The 19,829-nt window shown below is 41.8% G+C and overlaps 1 protein-coding gene across 1 annotated transcript in view; it reads left to right on the top strand.

Annotated features, from left to right (window-relative positions):
* The window catches only part of LOC125483793 (cytosolic phospholipase A2 zeta-like), a 96,437-nt gene that overhangs the window by 24,765 nt on the left and 51,843 nt on the right, over positions 1-19,829 (top strand). The window contains exons 7-8 of the mRNA XM_048600477.1: positions 10,434-10,476; positions 17,930-17,996. Of these exons, the coding sequence (XP_048456434.1) occupies positions 10,434-10,476; positions 17,930-17,996 (110 nt within the window). The remainder of the gene's footprint in view (positions 1-10,433; positions 10,477-17,929; positions 17,997-19,829) is intronic.

The following is a 19,829-nucleotide window of genomic DNA, read 5'->3' on the forward strand; positions in this document are numbered from 1 at the left end:
CATAGCTCTTTACTGAATCTGATTTTTTTCCCCTTCTTTGTGACTCAAACATATCTTAACATTCCCTGTTTTAGGTCTTTTCTGAGTCCACGTTTTCTTTTTAGATCTAACACACCCTTCCTCATAATTCAAGATTTCATCACCAGGCCCTGAAGATCTTCCAGGTTTAATTTCTGGATTTCCTGTTTCACTAACACAATAATTTTCCCAAAATTTGGTGAACCCTCTGCTGCAAATTTCTGTGCCTCAAGTCCGTTCTGTCCTGAAACACCTGACATAACATGGTGTTGGTGTTACTATGTGATTTTGAGTTCCAAGCATTTTCAATTGACATGATGACAACCCAGTTTCTCGGTGTCTAACATCACTTTGTTGACTGAAAGGCTAGGTTTGTCCACTATAGCTATTTAGCCCAGCATATTTTTTGGGATAAAAAATCCAAATCTGCTTGACTTGGACCAGGGCGTATTCATTAGTCTCGTATGCTTCAATTCTCTTTTCTAAGCATACTGATCTGCATTACTTCGAGCACACATCAAACAGTTTTCCACGTAGTGTTTCATGTCTTCTCACATCGGGCCACCAGCAAAATTCCTTTGTTCTGTTTACTGTCGCTTCACTCCCTGATGTCCTTGCATATAATGGGACTGATAAATTATTTGACTTCTGTCATGTACTGGTACCATGCATTTACCCTCCGTCATTACCAGTTGTTTGTCACTCTGTACCTTAGATTTCCACCTGGTATCTCAGTTGGGCATTCTCTAGTTGTGCAGGTGGCAGAGGTTTTCCAACTGCTGAAGCAAAACCTGTTGCTTTCCAAAGGGGCAAAAATTTGGTTTGACTGTTGCATACTGTCAGAATGTATGTCTACTGGTGGGAGACACCAGTCAGGATGGGTTACCACAAATGCCTGTGCAGTTGTGCTGAAGGGTAATTTTAAAACAATATCTTCTGCTATATGCCCTTGTTTGTTCTCTGTAAGAATTCCCCATTAGTCTGATGCCCTTCTCCACTGTAGAGGATTGTGAACAAAATTTTTCAACACTCTTTTTTTCTGATTTTTGTCCCATGCATCTCCCCCTGTTGCTTTGACAGAAAAGGTCCCGTGGAGCTTTTGATGTCATTATCTGACATTCACATGTTTCTCTGTGATAATCGAGGTTTGCAGCAGAATGAGTAATGAGCAGATGGATTTAGTCTTGTCAACTGAGATCTCTTGACCTGTAAAATTAGGGTCCATCGAGCTTTCAAATTTTGCCTGACATTGCCATCTAGTGGCAACTGGATGAGCGTCTGTTTGGTCAAAATAGGGACAGAATTGAAACCAATTGCATACACAAAATGTTGGATAGCTCAAAAAGATGTCTTTTTGCAGATTGTAAGACTGCATTCTACAGGGTTTAAAGACCACAAGATACAGTTAGTATGACTTCTGTATGCAAGGTATTATTAGTTGGTACTTTGAGAGCATGGATCAAGGCCCTGCAATGTTGGGATTGTGGCCAATGCTTGTTTTAATTCTGAGACCACAGAGGTGCATTTGGGTGTCCATTCCTATTCTGTATTCTTCTTTAGAAGCTCATGCAGAGATGTCACTTTCAAAGCCATTAGTATTCCCAAAAGTGATCTCAAAGTTTTAGGATTGTGGGCTTGAGCTAGATCAAGCATTGTTTGGTTACAGTTGTGTTCTTTCTCATGTTTTCCCTGTGTTACCACTAAGTAAGTGACACTATTTTTCATTGTCTGGGCTTTTTAGGAGTTGATTTCCATTCCTATATTCTTAAGAAGGCAAAAGAGTTTGTCCAACAGATCAAATATTCACTTGAATTTCTGTCTATTGCAGAAGATCATCCTTGTACTAGCCTAGGCATCCAGGCCTAGAAAAAGGACTCGATCCTTGTGCCAATCTCAGGTGAAAAATAGATGGAGAGTTCTACAAACCTTGGGGAAGGCTTGTCCAAGTGCATTGCTGCCTCTCGAGGGTGCAGGCAAACTTGTACTGACATTCCCAGTGCAGTGATATTGACCAGAATCCATTGCTAATGACGAGTAGTAAATCATTTCGATTGAGGCGCTGTTTCATCATTGTTCTGGGGCTAGTGGCCACAGTTGAGACAGTCAGAAATGTGACTTTGCATTCTGGACAGTGGATTGTCAAACGCCATGATCCATCTGGTTTGTAGACTGGCCAAGTCGGAGAGTTACTGGTGGACAAGATGTTACAGACTGTCAACCACTTTGCACAGTTCTTCTGCTGCCTGCTTGGGAAACTTGTGTTGTTTCTGGGAATCTATCCTTCAACCAAGATTTCCCTTCCATTCAGCCACAGTCAACAGCATACTGGTCATCTTGGTGGCTTTTGTCCAAAATTCTGCCATTGCACAGATTCTCTCTGTATATTCCCCTTTAGGGATCATACCCGGTATTTCTCCTAAAATTGTACATATTTTCCCACTCTCAACAGTTCAAAAGATAATCTATTTCTCCTAATTGTACACACTCCGAAGATATGTTGCATTGATGAGGGTAAGTCCACAACTAAAGAGACGTTACAAAAAATTACCTCATCTAAATGGGAATGACTTAGTTTCAATTCCAACTTGACAGTGGTTTGTAAAGTCACTATGTAGTATTTTGTTCTGAGGGACCAGTCACCCTTGCTGAATTTAGAGTTGTTAGGAGCTTTAGGTATCCAATGAGAGTTTTGTACGGTGGCCTCCTATCTCACCTGCTACCTCTGGGTAAACAGATCACATTCTCCCTCCTATTCTGCTGAGACCTGACACTATCAGTTATCTGGTGAGTGTCCCACATCACCTCCTGGATGCAACTTCCTTCTAAGTAACCTGGTCAACCCACTGGTAAATGGTGCTTTTTGCCACAATTCTTCTACTCCACCATTCCTTTCATCATCCTGTAAGGAGGCCATGAGATGCTCAGGTCAGTACCTTCCTCTACTACCACTTTGATTTTGAGCTGCTGGTCACACAGCACCCTCAAGGTGTTGGGGGAATCTAGGATGCATTAATTCCCCACCCCTGCCATCTCTTGGCTGCTGTTGAGGAGCAGCACTCTCCTGTATGGAGTGTCCCCTTCCCACAATTGCATTGTTGCATCCCACCAGGACTTTTATTCATGGGTTTTTATTGTCCTCGAGCCAAATATGGAGGTGGCATCTCAAGGCCTCTCCCAGGCCCTTAATTCCTCCAAACTAAACATGAGCCTGCCTGTACAGTGCTAATTCTCCCTTTCTCTTTTTTTCCTTTACTTTTAACCATTTCATTGATATTTCTCCTTCCCATGACCTAGTTGTGTACCATGGCACCCATTCCATTCTTCAGTCTGAGCATTACCTTCAGGGTCATAAACCTCACGAATTCTGACTACTCTTGTTAGAGTGAGATCTCAAGGTTCGGAGCTATCTGGATAACTGAACTCCTTGTAAATTACAGTGGGCTAATCTGGGATCGTAGATGCCATTGTAGTTGTGCTGGACTGATCTGCGTATGCAAGTGGGTGTACATCCGTTCTTGGCCTGCATTTATTTAATCCCACTGTAGGGACTTGCCCCATTTTATCCTGTGATTCAAGAAATTGCTGATATCTGTTACAGGGTACCAGTGCCTTTCTGTGACTCTGATAGTGCAGCGAACACAATTGGACTCTCAAACATTACCCATTGATTTAGCGGATTCCAAATCATCAACACATATAGAATCCTTATTTGGTCATCTGCTACAAAGGTAGAAAAGGGATCTACTATCCCATCAAACCTCAGGATCTCGTTCCGGAGATCTGCTAATTGTGTCTCGCTCAGGCATGGAGTAGGTCACATCGTTTTGTCCTATCCCCGTGCACCGTTGTGTGATGAATGGGACCATCGGTAGAGCATCACCTACTAATGCATCTGGTCACTGATGAATGCAGAGGAGATGGTATGGTTGGTTCTGGAGGAAGAGGATCCTCCCAATCCCCATACCAACTAGCCTCATCTGCCAGATTTCCCCAGTCAACTTTATTGCTTTCCTGTGTATTCCCACTTGCCCAAAAATGTTGGGTCTAATCAGTGAGAAGAACTGAAGGAAATCTGTATTTTTTTGGAAAATGATGTTGGGGAAATTGATGGAATTAAAAGCCAATGGACCCCCAGGACCTGATGATCTATGTCCCAGAGTACTGAAGAAACTGGCCCTAGAGATAGTAATGGTCATCTTTCAAGGTTCTGTAGATATTGAACCGTTCCTATCCATTGGAGGTTAGCTAAAGTAACGTCATTTGAATAATCCCTACTAAATTCATGGAAATCACTAATTAATCTCCTGTGGAACTCATTAGATATGAGTTCCTTTGGTAAGAGGCAGTGGCCTGCACAGATGGAACCCAACACCCTGAGTCATTTATAAAGCAGACTTCTTTGAAATAACTCCACAGAGGCCGGTATCTATAATTAGGTAACTGTTTATTTACACGTAAGTCTTTGACTTTAGTACTGCATCATTCAAATCAGGTATCAGAGTGTCAATATGTCTGACACTCATCCTTTTTCTATGTCAGCCAAGGCTCCCTGATTGAACCACATTAACAGGCCCAATCAGGAAACTCATATTATATACAGACAAAAAACTGCAGATGCTGGAATCCAAGGTTAGACAAGCCGGTGACTGGAAGAACACAGCAGGCTAAGCATCTGGAGGAAAGGAGAAGTCCAGGTTTCGGGTATTATCCTTCTTCAGGACTGGATATGGGGATGGGGGAACTGCAGATAAAGAGGAGGGGGAGGGGGGTAGCGGAATGATAGTGATAGGTGGACACTAGTAGTAGGTATGACCTGGTTGGTCGATGGGAGGGATGAATCTGGTTGGTAGCGGAAGGGAGGGTCGGTATGGAAGGGAGGAGGCAGGTCTGGAAATGGAGTCAGGGGCTGGGTGGGAAAGTTATTTGAAATAAGAGAACTCAATGTTGAGTCGCCCCGGGCTGTAGGGTGCCCAGGCAGAAGATAAAGTGTTGTTCCTCAAATTTGCGATCTGATGCACTGCGACACTGGAGGAGGCCGAGAATAGATACGTGGGAGGGGGAGTTGAAATGGGTGACGACCATGAGGTTAAGCTGGCTGTTTTGGGCCAGGCAAAGGTGCTTGGTGAAACAGCCACTTGGTCTACGTTTGGTCTCACCGATGTAGAGACGACCACATCAGGAGCACTAGATCCAATAGACTAAGTTGGAGGACATGCAGGTGAAACAGTCTGGAAAGACTGTTTAGGGCCCTGAATGGAGGTGAGGGAGGTGGTGTGTGGGCAGGTGTTGCATCTTTTCTGGTTACAGGGCTTCCGCTGGGGTTTTGGGGGGTGGGGTGGTTGGAGTGGTTGGTGGGGAGTGTGGAGTACGGCACAAACTAAGGAGTGGTGAAGGGAATAGTCCTTGTGGAGGGCAAAGAGGGGTGGGGAGTGGAAGATGTTCCTGGTGGTGGGGTCTAATTGGAGTTGGTGGAAGTGTTTGAGGATGATACGATGGATACTGAGGATGGTTAAGTGGAAAGTGAGGACAAGGGGGACCCTATCTTTTTATGTTTTGGGGGCTCGAGTTTACAGCTATTGAGCAGGAAATGAAGGAGGCGGTAGAGGGCTGTCTGAATGACAGTGGGGGGAAAAGAACTTTGTTTGAAATAGGAGCACATCCGGGATATTTGGGAGTGGAACGTCTCCTTATCAGAGCAGCTGCGACAGCGGTGGAGGAATTGGGCAAACGGGATGGCGTTTTTGCAGGATACAGGGTGGGAGGAGGTGTAGTCCAGGTAGCTATGGGAGTTTATAGTAAAAGATGGTTCGTAACCTGTCGCTAGAAATGGAATCTGAGAGGTCAAGAAAGGAGAGGGAGGTGTCTGAGATAAACCAATTGAATTTGAGGGCGGGGTGGAAGTTGTTAGCGAAGTCGATTAAACTGCTCCAGTTCAGCCTGGGTGCAGGATGCAGCACCGACTCAGCCATTGATGTAACAGCGGAAGAGTTGGGGAGCAGTCCCGGTGTACATTCTGAAGAGGGACTGCTCAACGTAACCGATAAAGATGCAGGCGTAGATGGGGCCCATGTGGATGCCCATGTCCACCCCGCCTGGATTTGGAGAAAGTAGGAAGAACTGAAGGAAAAGTTATTGAGGGTGAGGACTAATTCGGCGAGGCGGAGGAGGGTATTGGCGGGGAGGACCGGATGAGTCTGTTGGAGAGGGGAAAAAAACTGAGGGTCTACAGACCATAATTGTGGGGTATGGACGTGTACGATGTATGGACTGCACGTCCATAGTAAAGATGAAGAGCTGGGGGGCAGGGATCTGGAAGTTTCTGAAGAAGTGGAGAGCGTGGTTTGTGTCCAAGAGGAAGAGGAAGGTTGGAGATAGGAGAAGCGGTCCTCAGAGGATGGTTGGGAGTCTTATCAAAGAAGGAGACAGGAGGCGGTGGAGGAAGAGCTCTACGTCATGGCGGGCATGGAGCTCATTGAGGTGGGAGCAGAGGGGAACCAACATGAGCCCTTTACTGAGGACAGACTGTTCAGGAGGGATGATGAATATGCAGCAATGTTCAGGGGTGGGGTTTTGGGGGGCTGGGGGTGGTCTTGGAGGCATCATACTCAATGATGTCCAGCTGGCTGACCTCGTTAGAATCACTTCACCTTTTAATGTATAAAAAAAATTCCCTAGCCCTCCCTCGCTTTTGCTTCGCGTTTGCTGTAACGAGCTTTGCATATAAAAATCTAATTGGCTGTACTGATGGATAATAACTACAAAAAGGTGACACCATGATTTGGTTTTTGGGAAGCTGTATGCAAGACCACTTCTGGATTGAAAACAAATACATGCAAATGAAGCAGACCCAGCAGCTCTGAATGGGTTGGTTAGAAAATAAAACAGACCCACGGTTTTTAAAAAAATCGGAACTGTCTGTCCTGGGCTGAAACAAGGCTAATGTCAAAATAATGCTCTATGTTGGTGTTCACTGATAAATGATATTCCTTCCATTTGGGCTTCTTAAGTTATTACACAGACTATTTTTAAAAAAAGGTGTACGGTAAACCCGAAGTAATAGCCCAGTTAGCCTGACTTTGGTAATACGGAAAATTCTGAAAGATTTAATAGTACAGCAGTTGAGAAACAGTGTAATTTTAAACTGAGGCACAGAAATTTCTCACCCAGCAGGTGGTGAGCCTGTGGAATTCTCTACCACAAAAAGCGGTTGAGGCTAAAACATTGAATGCTTTCAAGAAGGAGTTAGATGGAATTCTTAGGGTTAAGGGAATTAAAGAACATGAGGACAAATCGAGATCGGAGTACTGAGATGGATGATTAGCCATGATCTGTTGAATGGTGGAGCAGGCTCGAAGGGCTGAATGGCCTACTTGTGCTCCTGTTTCCGAAGTTTCTACATTATACCCCTTTGATCCAACAGTTGTGACTGCAATTTCCTAATTTCCTTTCTGCACTCGTAATGGTCAACCTGCGAGTGTGTCTCCTCCTCCTCCTGTGAATGATGTAACATTTTTAAAGAGCCTGTCAACCATTACATTTTTGCTCTGTGTTAACTGTTGTTTAGCTTGTTCTACTTCCTTCTTGGCCTTTATGCAACTATTTTCACCCTTTTCAGCCTGAACTTGAAATTGACTCAAATACAAACCTTGCATTTCGTTACTTCTCTCTGCTTTTAGTTCCCTCTGTCACTATTTTTCCTTCTCCTTACCAGCTGGTCTTTTAATTTCTGGATCTTTTCTTCCTTTTTCATTTGCTCCTCTTGAAGATGTCTTCTTTAATTTCTGGATCTCATTTTTTTTTCCATACACTTCCCCCTGGTATTGCTATAAGTTTTTGTTAACTTAGACACTCATTTTCCCTGAGCTTCATGTGTGAATACTCCCAGTATTGTTCTCCCATGAACCCATGGTCCGTAAACTGCTTAATCACAGCATATATCCATTTTGGCCATTTCTCATTTCCATAATTCTGCAGTTGTAATTCCTACTTGGATTGTTCTGCCACCATTTTAAGTCCTTTTATAGCAATTCACCCGTAATCAATGGCTATCCCAGCTTGTGGTTTTTAAGTTCAAATTTAGCAAAACCTATTCTCAGCTACTATAACTAAGTCCCACCTGGTGGACAGAAAGTGCTGCCCTTAGCTCTGATCCTTAATTTGTCCATCTAAGAGGTTACAGCTTCCGGTAGGATGGCAGTGGAGTAGGGCTTCTCATCCGCTCTGCCTGCTTTTCTTTTCGTTTCCTCCTTTTTTTCTCTCTTCCCTTTTATTATTTCTAACTCGCAACGTGTTGAAGAGGTCGTTCGCGGCGACAGCATTGGCGTCAGCGGGTAGGCCTGCCGGTGACAGCAAAGGCGAGTTTGGGTTCCTGGTGGCTTCTGCATTGTTGAGGCAATCCCAGTGCTGACTCACGGCCCCTGCGGCGGAGGCAAGTTTGTGTTTCCCGGCAGCATTCACGTCCGCCGCAGATTCGAGAAGGTGGTGGCAGAGGCGAGTTTGGGCCCTATACAATTTCCGGCGGCATCGGCAGCGGCTGCATCGGCGAGGTCCATCGAGGACTCACAGTGGCAAGGACATCGGTGAACCAGTTCAAATCCCGCCATGGCAGATGGTGGAAGTTGAATTCGATAAATATCTGGAATTAAGAATCTAATGATGACCGTGAATCCATTGCCGATTGTCGGGAAAAACCTGTTTGGTTCAGTAATGTCCTTTAGGGAAGGAAACTGCCGTCCTTACCTGGCCTGGCCTACATGTGACTCCAGACCCACAGCAATGTGGTTGACTCTCAACTGGCCGATGGGCAATAAATGTTACCTAGCCAGCAACAGCCTCATCCCGTGAACGAATAAAGAATAAAGAATCAGTGGAGGTGAGATGGCACCGAAGACCGGTAACTTCCATTCTGGCAGCATGGTGAAGGGGATTCATGCCTGGCCATCAGGCCCATGGCCCATGACAGCACTTAACAAGGAGGACTTAAAAACACTGCTTCTTCATTTTTCTGCCTTTTATATTCTATGTTTCTTTTTCCATGTTTTAAGTTGGTGCCGGAGAGTGGCAACACTATACAACACTCTTCACTGTATTTTGTAACAAAATACGCATAGCAAATAAATGACCAAGGTTTAAATGTATTTTGTTGTAATATTAATGAGTACATAACAAAATACAAGTACTTTATAACCTGTAAAGAATACTAACTTGAGGTGAACAGTCTCAGCTTCAGGGCTGTTTCTCGCTGGATCCCTGACCCATGGCTCCTTCAATGAGTGTTGGTTCTCGCTATCACTTATCTTTATTTCAGTGTTTATATTTTCATCTTGGTCTGTACTTTGTTGATTGCTCAGGGAGCCAACCAGTGATTGACAACCCAATATTCAATGACTTCTGGTACATTTGATTAACTCTACATTCCATTGAGGTCCAACAAATATCCATCCAGCTGTAAGTTTCAACTGGTGTCCTAACACTGTAGCTTTTTTGCTATGTTTCTTATCAAGCACAAACAATACTCTGTTTGCGATTATTAACCCCTCATTTTCTGTAGCTTGTAGTATTACAGAGTTCACTAGAGTCCAAAATCCACAAAAGAGCGATTACACAATTGAAGGATCTATTGCCTGGAATTTAGAAGACTAAGATGCACGTTGATCAGGAAACCATGATATAAAAGTGAATGGATGGGTTTATAGAGAGAAACTAATTCCACTGAATGAGAAAACTCAGACAAAGGCCATTCCATAAAAGTTAAAGCCAGAACTTTGGGAAGTGAAAGTTTTAACATGCAAAGGGTGGTAAAAGTTTCAAATTAACTTCAATAAACAGCTAAAGATGCTATATCAGTTGTTAGTTTTAAATCTGAGAAAGAGTTTTGTTGACATAAGACACTAAAGGGTATGAAGTAAGGGCAGATGCATGATAGTAGTTCACAGACAATGACCTCCAGTTCACCTGATGAAGGGGCTACACTCTGAAAGCTTGTGATTTCAAATAAACCTGTTGAACTATAATCTGGTGTGTGTGACTTCAGACTTTGTCCACCCCAGTCCAACACCAGCACCTCCACATGTCCTCCAGTGGCAGATTGACTCGAGCAGCTTCATGGTCTATTCCTGCTTTTACATTTCACACCATGCACAAACCAGAGATAAACAGGCCTGTTAAAAGGTCCTTTAAAACTAACTAGAGGGAGGGGCACGTTAAAAGCACGATTTTATTTCACCTCCCCTTTTTATTGTTTCATTTTACATCTTTCTATTATTGACTTCACTCAGCAATGTTCGATCCTGATGTAGTGAGGAATCACTGGTATTTGTGAGTGAATATTGCTGTACAGAAAACTCTGTCGTGGATCTTTTATTATATGATCCTTCATTCACCACTATAATAATATCAGCATGTTCCTTTTACAGCAACGATCCTCCTGTTGAAATCCTCACTAATGGCGTGCTTGTGGTGAGTTATGCTTTTAAGTTGCTTGATTTAGTTGAAATCAGCACATATCTGTTCACTGATTACAAATGATGTTGTTTCTTATGAAAGAATGGGAGTCGGAAACTGTACTAAATGTTGGAGGTTAATTCTTTTACTTTTTAGCCCCATTTTCTTCTGATGTATTTGGATCACAGACCAAATCACAGTAGTGGTATAGCTCAGGAATCAATTCTGATTTTTGCCCCTTTCCTTTGCTCAGTTGTATTAAAAGCAGTTTGTGAGAAATTGGAACAGGTGGTTGCACCCAAATAGAGCTAAAACCTGGCACCTTTGTTCTGTACTTAAGGGTATGACATGTAATGGTGGTTTAAAGAACACAGTTGACTTATTTTGCTGGGGGAATGGCTAATTTGATGAAGGAGTAGCATTTGCACCAAACGTGGTATGAAGATGAACTTGAGGGTTAGAGTACCTTTTTATATTCAAAATGGGAAGCCAGTATGACAGGGTGTACTGTTACCATCATAAAGACCGTTCTGCATTAGTAAAATTACATTTAAAAGTTACATTCTTGGCTGAGTGGTATTATCACTGGATTATTAATCCAGAGACCCAGCTGATGTTCTGGAGACCCAGGTTTGAATCCTGCAACTGCAGATCTCAGAATTTGAATTCAATAAAAATCTGCAATTAAGAGCTTTAATTAATTACATTTTTTTGTTGACGTGTCTTTAAGACCATAAGAAATAGGAGTAGAAGCAAGCAATTTGTCCCCTCAAACCTGTTCCACTCTTCAATAGGATCATGGATGATCCAACATGCCTTGTGTCCACTTTCCTGCATTTTTCCCATAATACTTAATTTTCCTGGACTGATGAAGAATCTCTCTATCTAAGGATGCTGCCCCCACAGCTCATGTGGCAAGGAGTTCCAAAGACACTCAACCCTGTCAGAGAGGAATTTCCTATTTTACATTCGCACCACTTTATTCTGAGACTATGCACTCTGGTACTATACCCCCATGAGGGTAAACATCTCCTCAGCATTTACCCTGTCAGGCCCTTTAAGAATCCTATATGTCTCAATGAGATCACCCCCAGTTCTTCAAACCTACAATGAGTAGCATCCCAATCTGTATAGTGTTTGCTCATAATACAATCCCTCTACATTAGGGATCATCCTTGTGAACATTCTGTGAACTGCCTCCAATGAAATGATATTTTTACATAAGGGGATCAAAACTGCTCACAGTACTCCAGATGTGGTCTCACCAACACCTTGTATAGTTGTAGTAAGACATTTCCACTCTTTTACTCCACCTCCCCCCCCTACCCCTTTGAAATAAGACCCAACATTCCATAACCTTCCTGTTTACCTGTGTGCTAGCTTTATGTTTTGTGCACAAGTACCCCCAAGTGTTGCAGCTTTCTGCAGCTTTTCTCCGTTTAAATAATGCTGTAATTCTTTTGTCTTGTTGTCCCTCCCAAAATGAGGAACTTCATATTTTCCCACATTGTACTCCGTTAACCAACTTTCCGTCCATTTACTTAAGCTATCAATATCTCTCTACACTGTTTGTATCCCCCTCCACAGCCTGCTTTTCCACTTAGTTTGGTATTGTCTACAAATTTAGCTACAGTACATTCAGTTCCTTCCTCCATGCCTTTAATATGTATTGTAAACAGTTGTGGTGCCAGTACTGATTGCCAACTTGAAAAAGAATCCTTAAAGCCCACTCACTGAATCCTTCTCATTAGCCGGTTCCCTATCCTTGCCAATACACTACCTCTAACACCATGAGTTCTTATCTTATGACCTAAATCTTTTGTGAGGTACCTTGTTGAATGTCTTCTGGAGATTCATCTACTGGTTTCCCTCTGTCCATTCCGGTTGAAAATCTCTCAAATTATTCAAGCATGATTTTCCTTTCATGGAAGCCATGCTCACTCCACTTTGATTAGATTATTATTTCCAAATGTTCTGCTATTATTTCCTTAATTGATTTCAATACTTTCCCAACCATAGATGTTAGGCTAATTGGTCTGTAGTTATCACCTTCTTCCCTCCTTTTGAACAGGGGTGTTATTATTAGCAGAGATAGTAAGAACTGCCGATGCTGGAGTCTAAGATAACACAGTGTGGAGCTGGAGGAATATAGCAGGCCAGGCAGCATCAGAGGAGCAGGAAAGCTGACGTTTTGGTTCAGGACCCTCTTCAGAGGGTCCCAACCCGAAACGTCACCTTTCCTGCTCCTCTGATGCTGCCTGGACAGCTGTGTTCCTCCAGCTCCACACTGTGTTATCCCTGTTATTAGCAGTTTTCCAATCCACTGGCACTTCTCCAGAATCCAATGACTTTTGGAAAATTACAACCAATGCATCCACCATCTCTGTAGCTGCATGTTTTAGGATCCTAATATGCAAGCCATCGTATCTGCCTTTAGCCCCATTAGTTTGTTTAATACTACCTCTCTAAAGATCATGATGATGCGTACCTCCTCCCCTGTATTCTTTAGTATTAATGTGATGTTCCAGTAGCTTTCACATCAAAAACTGATATCAAATATCAACTCCTGTGCCATTTTGAAAAAGCTGTTATTGTCAGTTTTTATATTCCTTGCTAGTTTGCCCTAGAACAGGGACGGAGAGTCTGCGGCCTTTTGGGGTACTAGTTGCGACCTTTTGCCTATTTGTCTGCAAATACTAAATCCGCCCTTCTAGATCTGTGTACTATTTTAAAAATTTTTACTGGTAACCCAGTCATGTCAAAAACTAAGAACATTAAAGGAAGAGAACAGAGTATTCAATGACGAATGGGAATTGCAATTTTATGTAGTTGCTGTGAAAGATACAACGATGTGTTTGCTCGGTAACGCCATAATTGCAACATTGAAGAAATGCATACCAGCATTACGCAACTCATAAGGACCACAAATATGCTAAACTGGAAGGAGAACTCTGAAAGTCTGCACTTAAGAAAATGAAAAATCAAAAGCAGCAGCAGCAAGTATTTAAAACAATTTCAGGACAACGGACTGACATCACTGAAGTAACTTATAAAGTACTTGGAAGAAGAGATAAGCAATTTAGCGATGTGGAAATCATAAAGGAATACATTGTCGAAGTTGTAGGATGTTTAGATTCAGTTAAGATTAATAAGTACAAACAACTACCTCTTTCAAGAAGGGACCATGACTGATCAGCAACATGAATGAGCCCTCAATGGAACAGAACAACTTCATACAATATGCCAAAGTAAAGACATTTATTATTCGATCGCCTTGGATGAATCCACTGACATTACTGACTCAGCACAGGTGTTATTTTTTACTCGTGTTATAACTGCGGACTTTCATTGCCACAAGGAGTTACTGGCTTTGGGTACCCTTACGGCAATGACTCATGGAATTGACATCTTTAGTTTCATCAAAGAAAAATGCCATGAAGCGAAACTGAATTTATGTAATTTAGTAAGTGTAGGCACAGACAGTGCACCTTCCATGAGAGGAACACGTGAAAGATTGCCAGATCCAGATACTTTGATTTCCTTTCATTGTCTTTTGCATCAACAGAATCTCTGTGCCAAATCTACTATTTTAAGTGCCACATTAAATAAAATTATTGGTATTGTAAACTACATTTGAGCAAATGCATTATGGCATTGTCAATTTCGCAACATGCTTCAGCCTGATGATGAAACATTCAGTGTGGATTTGCCATATCATTTTAAAGTACGCTGGTTGTCACAAGGACAAATACTTGTAAGCTTCTTTCTTTGCAAAAACAAATCAAGATTTTTTTTTTTGGGGAACTGAATGAACCATGTGAATTGTCAAAAGAAGAAATGCTGCATTTTTGTGTTATATAATGTCAAAACAAAATGATCTGATTTTTGTTTTGCAAGGTAAAACTAAATCTATATGGGATATGCAGCTAAAAATCCAGATATTTCGGAAAAAGCTGACCTTTTTCAAAACTCTCCTTACCTGATCGGAACTTCCAGCTGAACACTTTCCTAAACTGGCAAAGATAATTAATGAACAGGATACAAGCAAATCATTAAAGAAATGCGACGTGAAAAAATACACAGTTGTTCTAGACTCCCTGATTGAAGAATACAGTGAAAGATTTGCAGATTTTGAGACACGTGATCTCACACTGAAACTAGCTTTTCAACCACACCTGGTTGATGTCTCCAAAGCACCTGATGACTTACAGATGGAACTGATTGAGCTCTCAGAAGATAATATTCTGAAGTCTCTATTTGACACTAAGAAGGATCCCACTGAAATATGGAAAAATGCCGTTGAATACCCACGTCTATGTCAACATGCTTGTTGAATGCGGTCTTGTTTGCTCACAACCTACTGTTATGAATCAATATTTTCATATGTGACACAAATTTAAAACATACTTGAGATCTCAGATGACAGATATTCACCTGGAGGACCAATTATAGCTACAGTCAAAAATGTTGGAACCAAATATCCGATTCCTATCTCGCAATAAGCAATCACGAGAAAAGTCATTGAATAAGTTTTTCACTTATTATTAGTTCTATTGTTAACTTTGCCAAACAAATAAATGTGTCTTTGCTGAATTTTTATTTTGTTTAAAGTCCTCATATAATAGCAAGCTTTAATTAAAATTAGTAAATAAGTTGACAAAAATATGGCATTTTGTTGTTAAATGTTAAATTCTCAGCATGCAGCCTTCCAGTGTAAAAAGGTTCCCCACCCCTGCCCTAGAAATTTATTTTCTCTGCCTTGATCATCTTTTTAGTCCTCCTTTGCTGGATTCTAAGTTTATCCCAGTCTTCAAGGGGCTATCACTGACTTTGGCCTCCTTTTTATGTGCGTTTTCTTTCAACTTAATACTGTTCTAACTTCCTTGGTTAACCATGGTTGGTTTATCCCACTCAGAATCTTTCTTCCTTACTGGGGTGTATTTTTGTTGAGAGTCATGAATTACTATCAAAAATGTCTGCTACTGCTTGTAACTGTCATTCCTGTTAATCTATCTGCCCAGTCCACTTTAGTCTTAAACTTTATTTAGATACAGTTGTTTCTGACCCATGTTTTTCACTGAATGTTAATTTATATTGTATTATCACCACTTTCTAAGGGATATTTTACTCTGAGGTTATTTATTAAAACTGCCTCATTCTCCATCAAAGGGGTTGGCGTATAAGAGTAGGGAAGTCTTACTACAACTGTCCAAGGTGCTGGTGAGACCACATCTGGAGTACTGTGAGCAGTTTTGATCTCTTTATATAAGATATCAATTCATTGGAGGCAATTCATAGAATGTTCACGAGGATGATCCCTAATGTAGAGGGTTTGTATTATGAGCAAACACTAAACAGATTGGGATGCTACTCACTGGAGGTTAGAAGAATGAGGGGTGATCTCATTGAGACCCATACGATTCTTAAAGGGCCTGACTGGGCAAATGCTGAGGAGATGTTTACCCTCATGGGAAAGTATAGTACCAGAGTGCATAGTCTCAGAATAAAGGGATACCAATTTAAAATAGAGATGGAATTTCCTCTTTGAAAGAATTGAGAGTCTTTGGAACTTCTTTCCACACGATAGCCTGATCCCTGATTTGCTCCATTGCATATTGCTCCAGGCAACTATCCCTAATACACTTTGAATTTGTTGTTGTAATTACCCTTTCAAATTTGATTAACCCAGTCGACATGAAGATTAAAGTCACCCATAATTATGCTGTACTCTTTTTATTTTATATATATATGCTCCAATTGTTTGATTCATATCTTTTCTCACGGAGTAACTACTGTTTCTTTGAACCCCAGTTATACTATTAACCAGGATTGTGATCCCTTCGGAACAGCTCCCCGCCGCTTCGTCTGTACTAGTGCCAGTGTCCTATAAATGTAAACACATTTCTCCCACTCCAATCTTTGAACCACGGGTTTACCTCTTTAATCGTGTTGACCCTGTGTTAGTTTGCTGGTGGCTCAGGTAGTTAATCTAAGGAGTGTGACTGCCTCCTGAAACGCAACATCCAAGTAGCTCTCCCACTCCCTGATGTGTTGCAGTGTTTGCTTCATATATGGTCACGATGAACCACAATGGTGTCCACTGGCTCCCATATCATGCAGATACAACATATTGCTTGGCCTGACATCTCTATTATATTTACGTAGTTCTTAATTTTTTTTAAAAAAAACTTCCAACTGGACTTTTAGTTTTTAATCTTTAAATTGTTTCTCCTATTTACCGTTATTCTGAAAGTAATTTATAATAGACAAATTAGCAGCTATTATCAACCAATGAACTTGTAGTTTTCCAGTTCCTTGAAAGTGGAGTCTGAGATAGACAGTGTAGTGAAGGAGGCATATTGTACGCTTGCCTTTATTGGTCAGTGCATTGAGTATAGGAGTTGGGAGGTCATGTTGCAGCTGTACAGGACATTGGTTAGGCCACTTTTGGAATACTGCATTTAATTCTAGTCTCCCTGTAATAGGAAAGATGTTGCGAAACTTGAAAGGATTCAGAAAAGATTTACAAGGATGTTGCCAGGGTTGGAGGGTTTGTGCCATAGTGAGAGGCTGAATAGGCTGGGGCTATTTTCCCTGGAGTGTTGGAGGGGTGATCTTACAGGTTTATAAATGAATAGGATGTATAATCAAGGCCTTTTCCCCAAGGTAGGGGAGTCCAAAACTACAGGGCATAGGTTTTAAGTAGAGAGGGGAAAGATTTAAAAGGGACCCTAGGGGCAACATTTTTTGCACACAGCGTGGTGCATGCATGGAATGAGCTGCCAGAGGAGGTGGTGGAGGCTTGTACAATAGCAACATTCAAAAGGCATCTGGGTGGGGTATATTAATTGGAAGAGTTTAGAGCGATATGGGCCAAAAGCTGGCAAATGGGACTAGATAAGTTTAGGATATCTGGTTGACGTGGTCGAGTTGGACCGAAGGGTCTGTTTCTGTGCTGTGCATCTTTATGACTCTGTGATGTCACTTTTTGTTACATACTGGGCTCCCAATCCTGGGCTTCAATTTATTCTGTTTCTAAATAAAATCTTATAAACTGTGCACCAAAAAATGCAAAAAGCTTCTCTTCCCATTTGTGCTGAATTTCCATACTGCTCCAGAATCCCTGAAAGATATGCTCATTTGGGTTATGTTTCACTCTGGATGCAATTGTTCATTACTGACCATGTGTAGCTTACTGATCGTGGTACGGATGAGATTGTTGTTCACTTAAGTGAGAATATGTACAGCACTGGCTTACCTTTACTTGCTTCCTTACATAATTCAGATGACCAGTCACTGATGAAAATGACAGTGACTCCTGACATTAACAGAGGCAAAAAGGCAAGCATGCAGTGAAATTATATCTAATAGGTAACCCAGTACCTGTAATCCACAGCCTGTACATTTGCTTTCTCCTGCGTATTTTTATTCTGAAATAATGTACTTTCTGTTTTCCTTCTTTGACTAGGCTCAACCCTGTACTTGTGTGGAAACCAAAGTGAAGAAGGTCAACAATCTCCACCAGGTAGGCACAGGTAAGTGCTGAAGCACTTGGCAAGTGTGTTATAGGTCTGTGTTCTTCCTTATAGGCTTATATCTTACTGCCCAAAACCACAAACAAATATTTATTGATGTTAATAAATTAAAGAACTCCGTGTATGCTGGAAATCTCAAACAAAAACAGAAATTGCTGGAGAAACTCGGTGGGTCTAGCAGCATCTGCGGAGCGAAAAGAGGTAACATTTTGAGTCCAGTGACCATTCTTCAGAACTGACAGCAACTAAGAAAATGTTGTATTTATCTTGATGACAGTGGGGGGAGGAGTGAGTGGCTAAGTAGAAATGGTGCCCAGGGAGAGAGAGAGGAAAAATGTTAGGCATACAAACAGATTAATGATGATAAGCCAGGGAAGAAGAAAAGCTAAATAGGTGATAGTGGGAACCATGGGTGAAAAAGGGTTGGCTATGCTGAAAGTAACCCATGTCACTAATGGACCTAGGTTGTAGGGGTTGGTAAAAGACATGGAAAGAGCTGTTCAGAATCTTTAAATTAATGAACTCAACATTGAATCCGGAAGGACTGTCAGCATTAACAGATACTGCCAAGCCCACTCAGATTGGTTTTTATTTCTGTTTTTATATTTTTTTGATGTTGTTTAACTAAATGAAGCAGAGACTGAAAGCTACCATTTATAATAATTGCATTTAGCAGGAGCATCTTATGCAATGCCTCTCGGGTTCCATAGGAAAACTTCAAAAACATTACAGCTGTTGAGCTCAAAGTTCTTATACCTACTTTATAAAACATGTTTTGCACTCTAATGTGTGACAACTCACATTTCAACATCGTCTAATGCCTATTTACTATTAGAATAGAATAGAATGTCCTTAATTGCCACATGTACTCCAGTACAGAAGTACAGTGAAAAGTTTTTTTTTACAATGGCTGCCTTTAATGGCGCCAACTTAGGTACAAGTACCTAGATACAAATCTTACAGGTTAAAAAATAGTGTTGATACAGAGTAGAAAAGAATATAGATTAGCATGAAACAATGAAGAAGTCCAGAATGATAATAAGTGACCGTAAATACTTAATTACTCGTCCGTGCCCTCAGGCCCCAGAGCACAAGGCCACACTGCCTCCACGTGCTGGTCTCCATTCAGTACTCTCCCCGCTGCGGGACCTGGCCCCTGCTCACCCCACTCCTCAACTCCACTCTCCAGGTAGGGCGGGATGGTGAAGAAAAGAAAAGCTACAAAGAGGAGAAGAAAAAAGGAAAAAGGCCTGGCGAGCAGAGGGGATCCGACCAGAGCGTCCTACTCTGCAGCCATCTTAGAATCCCTACAGTGTGGAAACAGGCCCTTCGGCCCAACAAGTCCACACGGACCCTCAGAGCATCCCACCCAGACCCATCGCCCTATACCTCACCTCATCTACACATCCCTGGACACTGTGGGCAATTTAGCATGGCCAATCCATCTAACCTGCACATCTTTGGACTGTGGGGAGAAACCCACGCGGACACAGGGAGAATGTGCAAACTCCACACAGACAGTGGCCGGAGAGTGGAATTGAACCTGGCTCCCTGGCAGTGTGAGGCAGCGGTGCTAACCACTGAGCCACCGTGCTGCCTGTAAGTTTTGTGTGACAATAATTTGATTATCTTGTCCTTGGCAAGGTATAATTCTAATTTTCCTTTCCTTGGTAAGGTGACTTTTAAGAACTTGTAAATGGTAATAAAAGCAGCTTCCTTAACATTTCCTGTCAGCTGAAGACTGTTTGTTTGTTTCTGCCATTGTTTTCACTGACTTGCATTGGACCCCAGTCTGGTGATGCAAAAATTTTCAAAGTGTCGAGCTGGAGGAAC

Source organism: Rhincodon typus, chromosome 8, assembly GCF_021869965.1.
Source record: "Rhincodon typus isolate 14 chromosome 8, sRhiTyp1.1, whole genome shotgun sequence".
Taxonomy (NCBI): Eukaryota; Metazoa; Chordata; class Chondrichthyes; order Orectolobiformes; family Rhincodontidae; genus Rhincodon; species Rhincodon typus.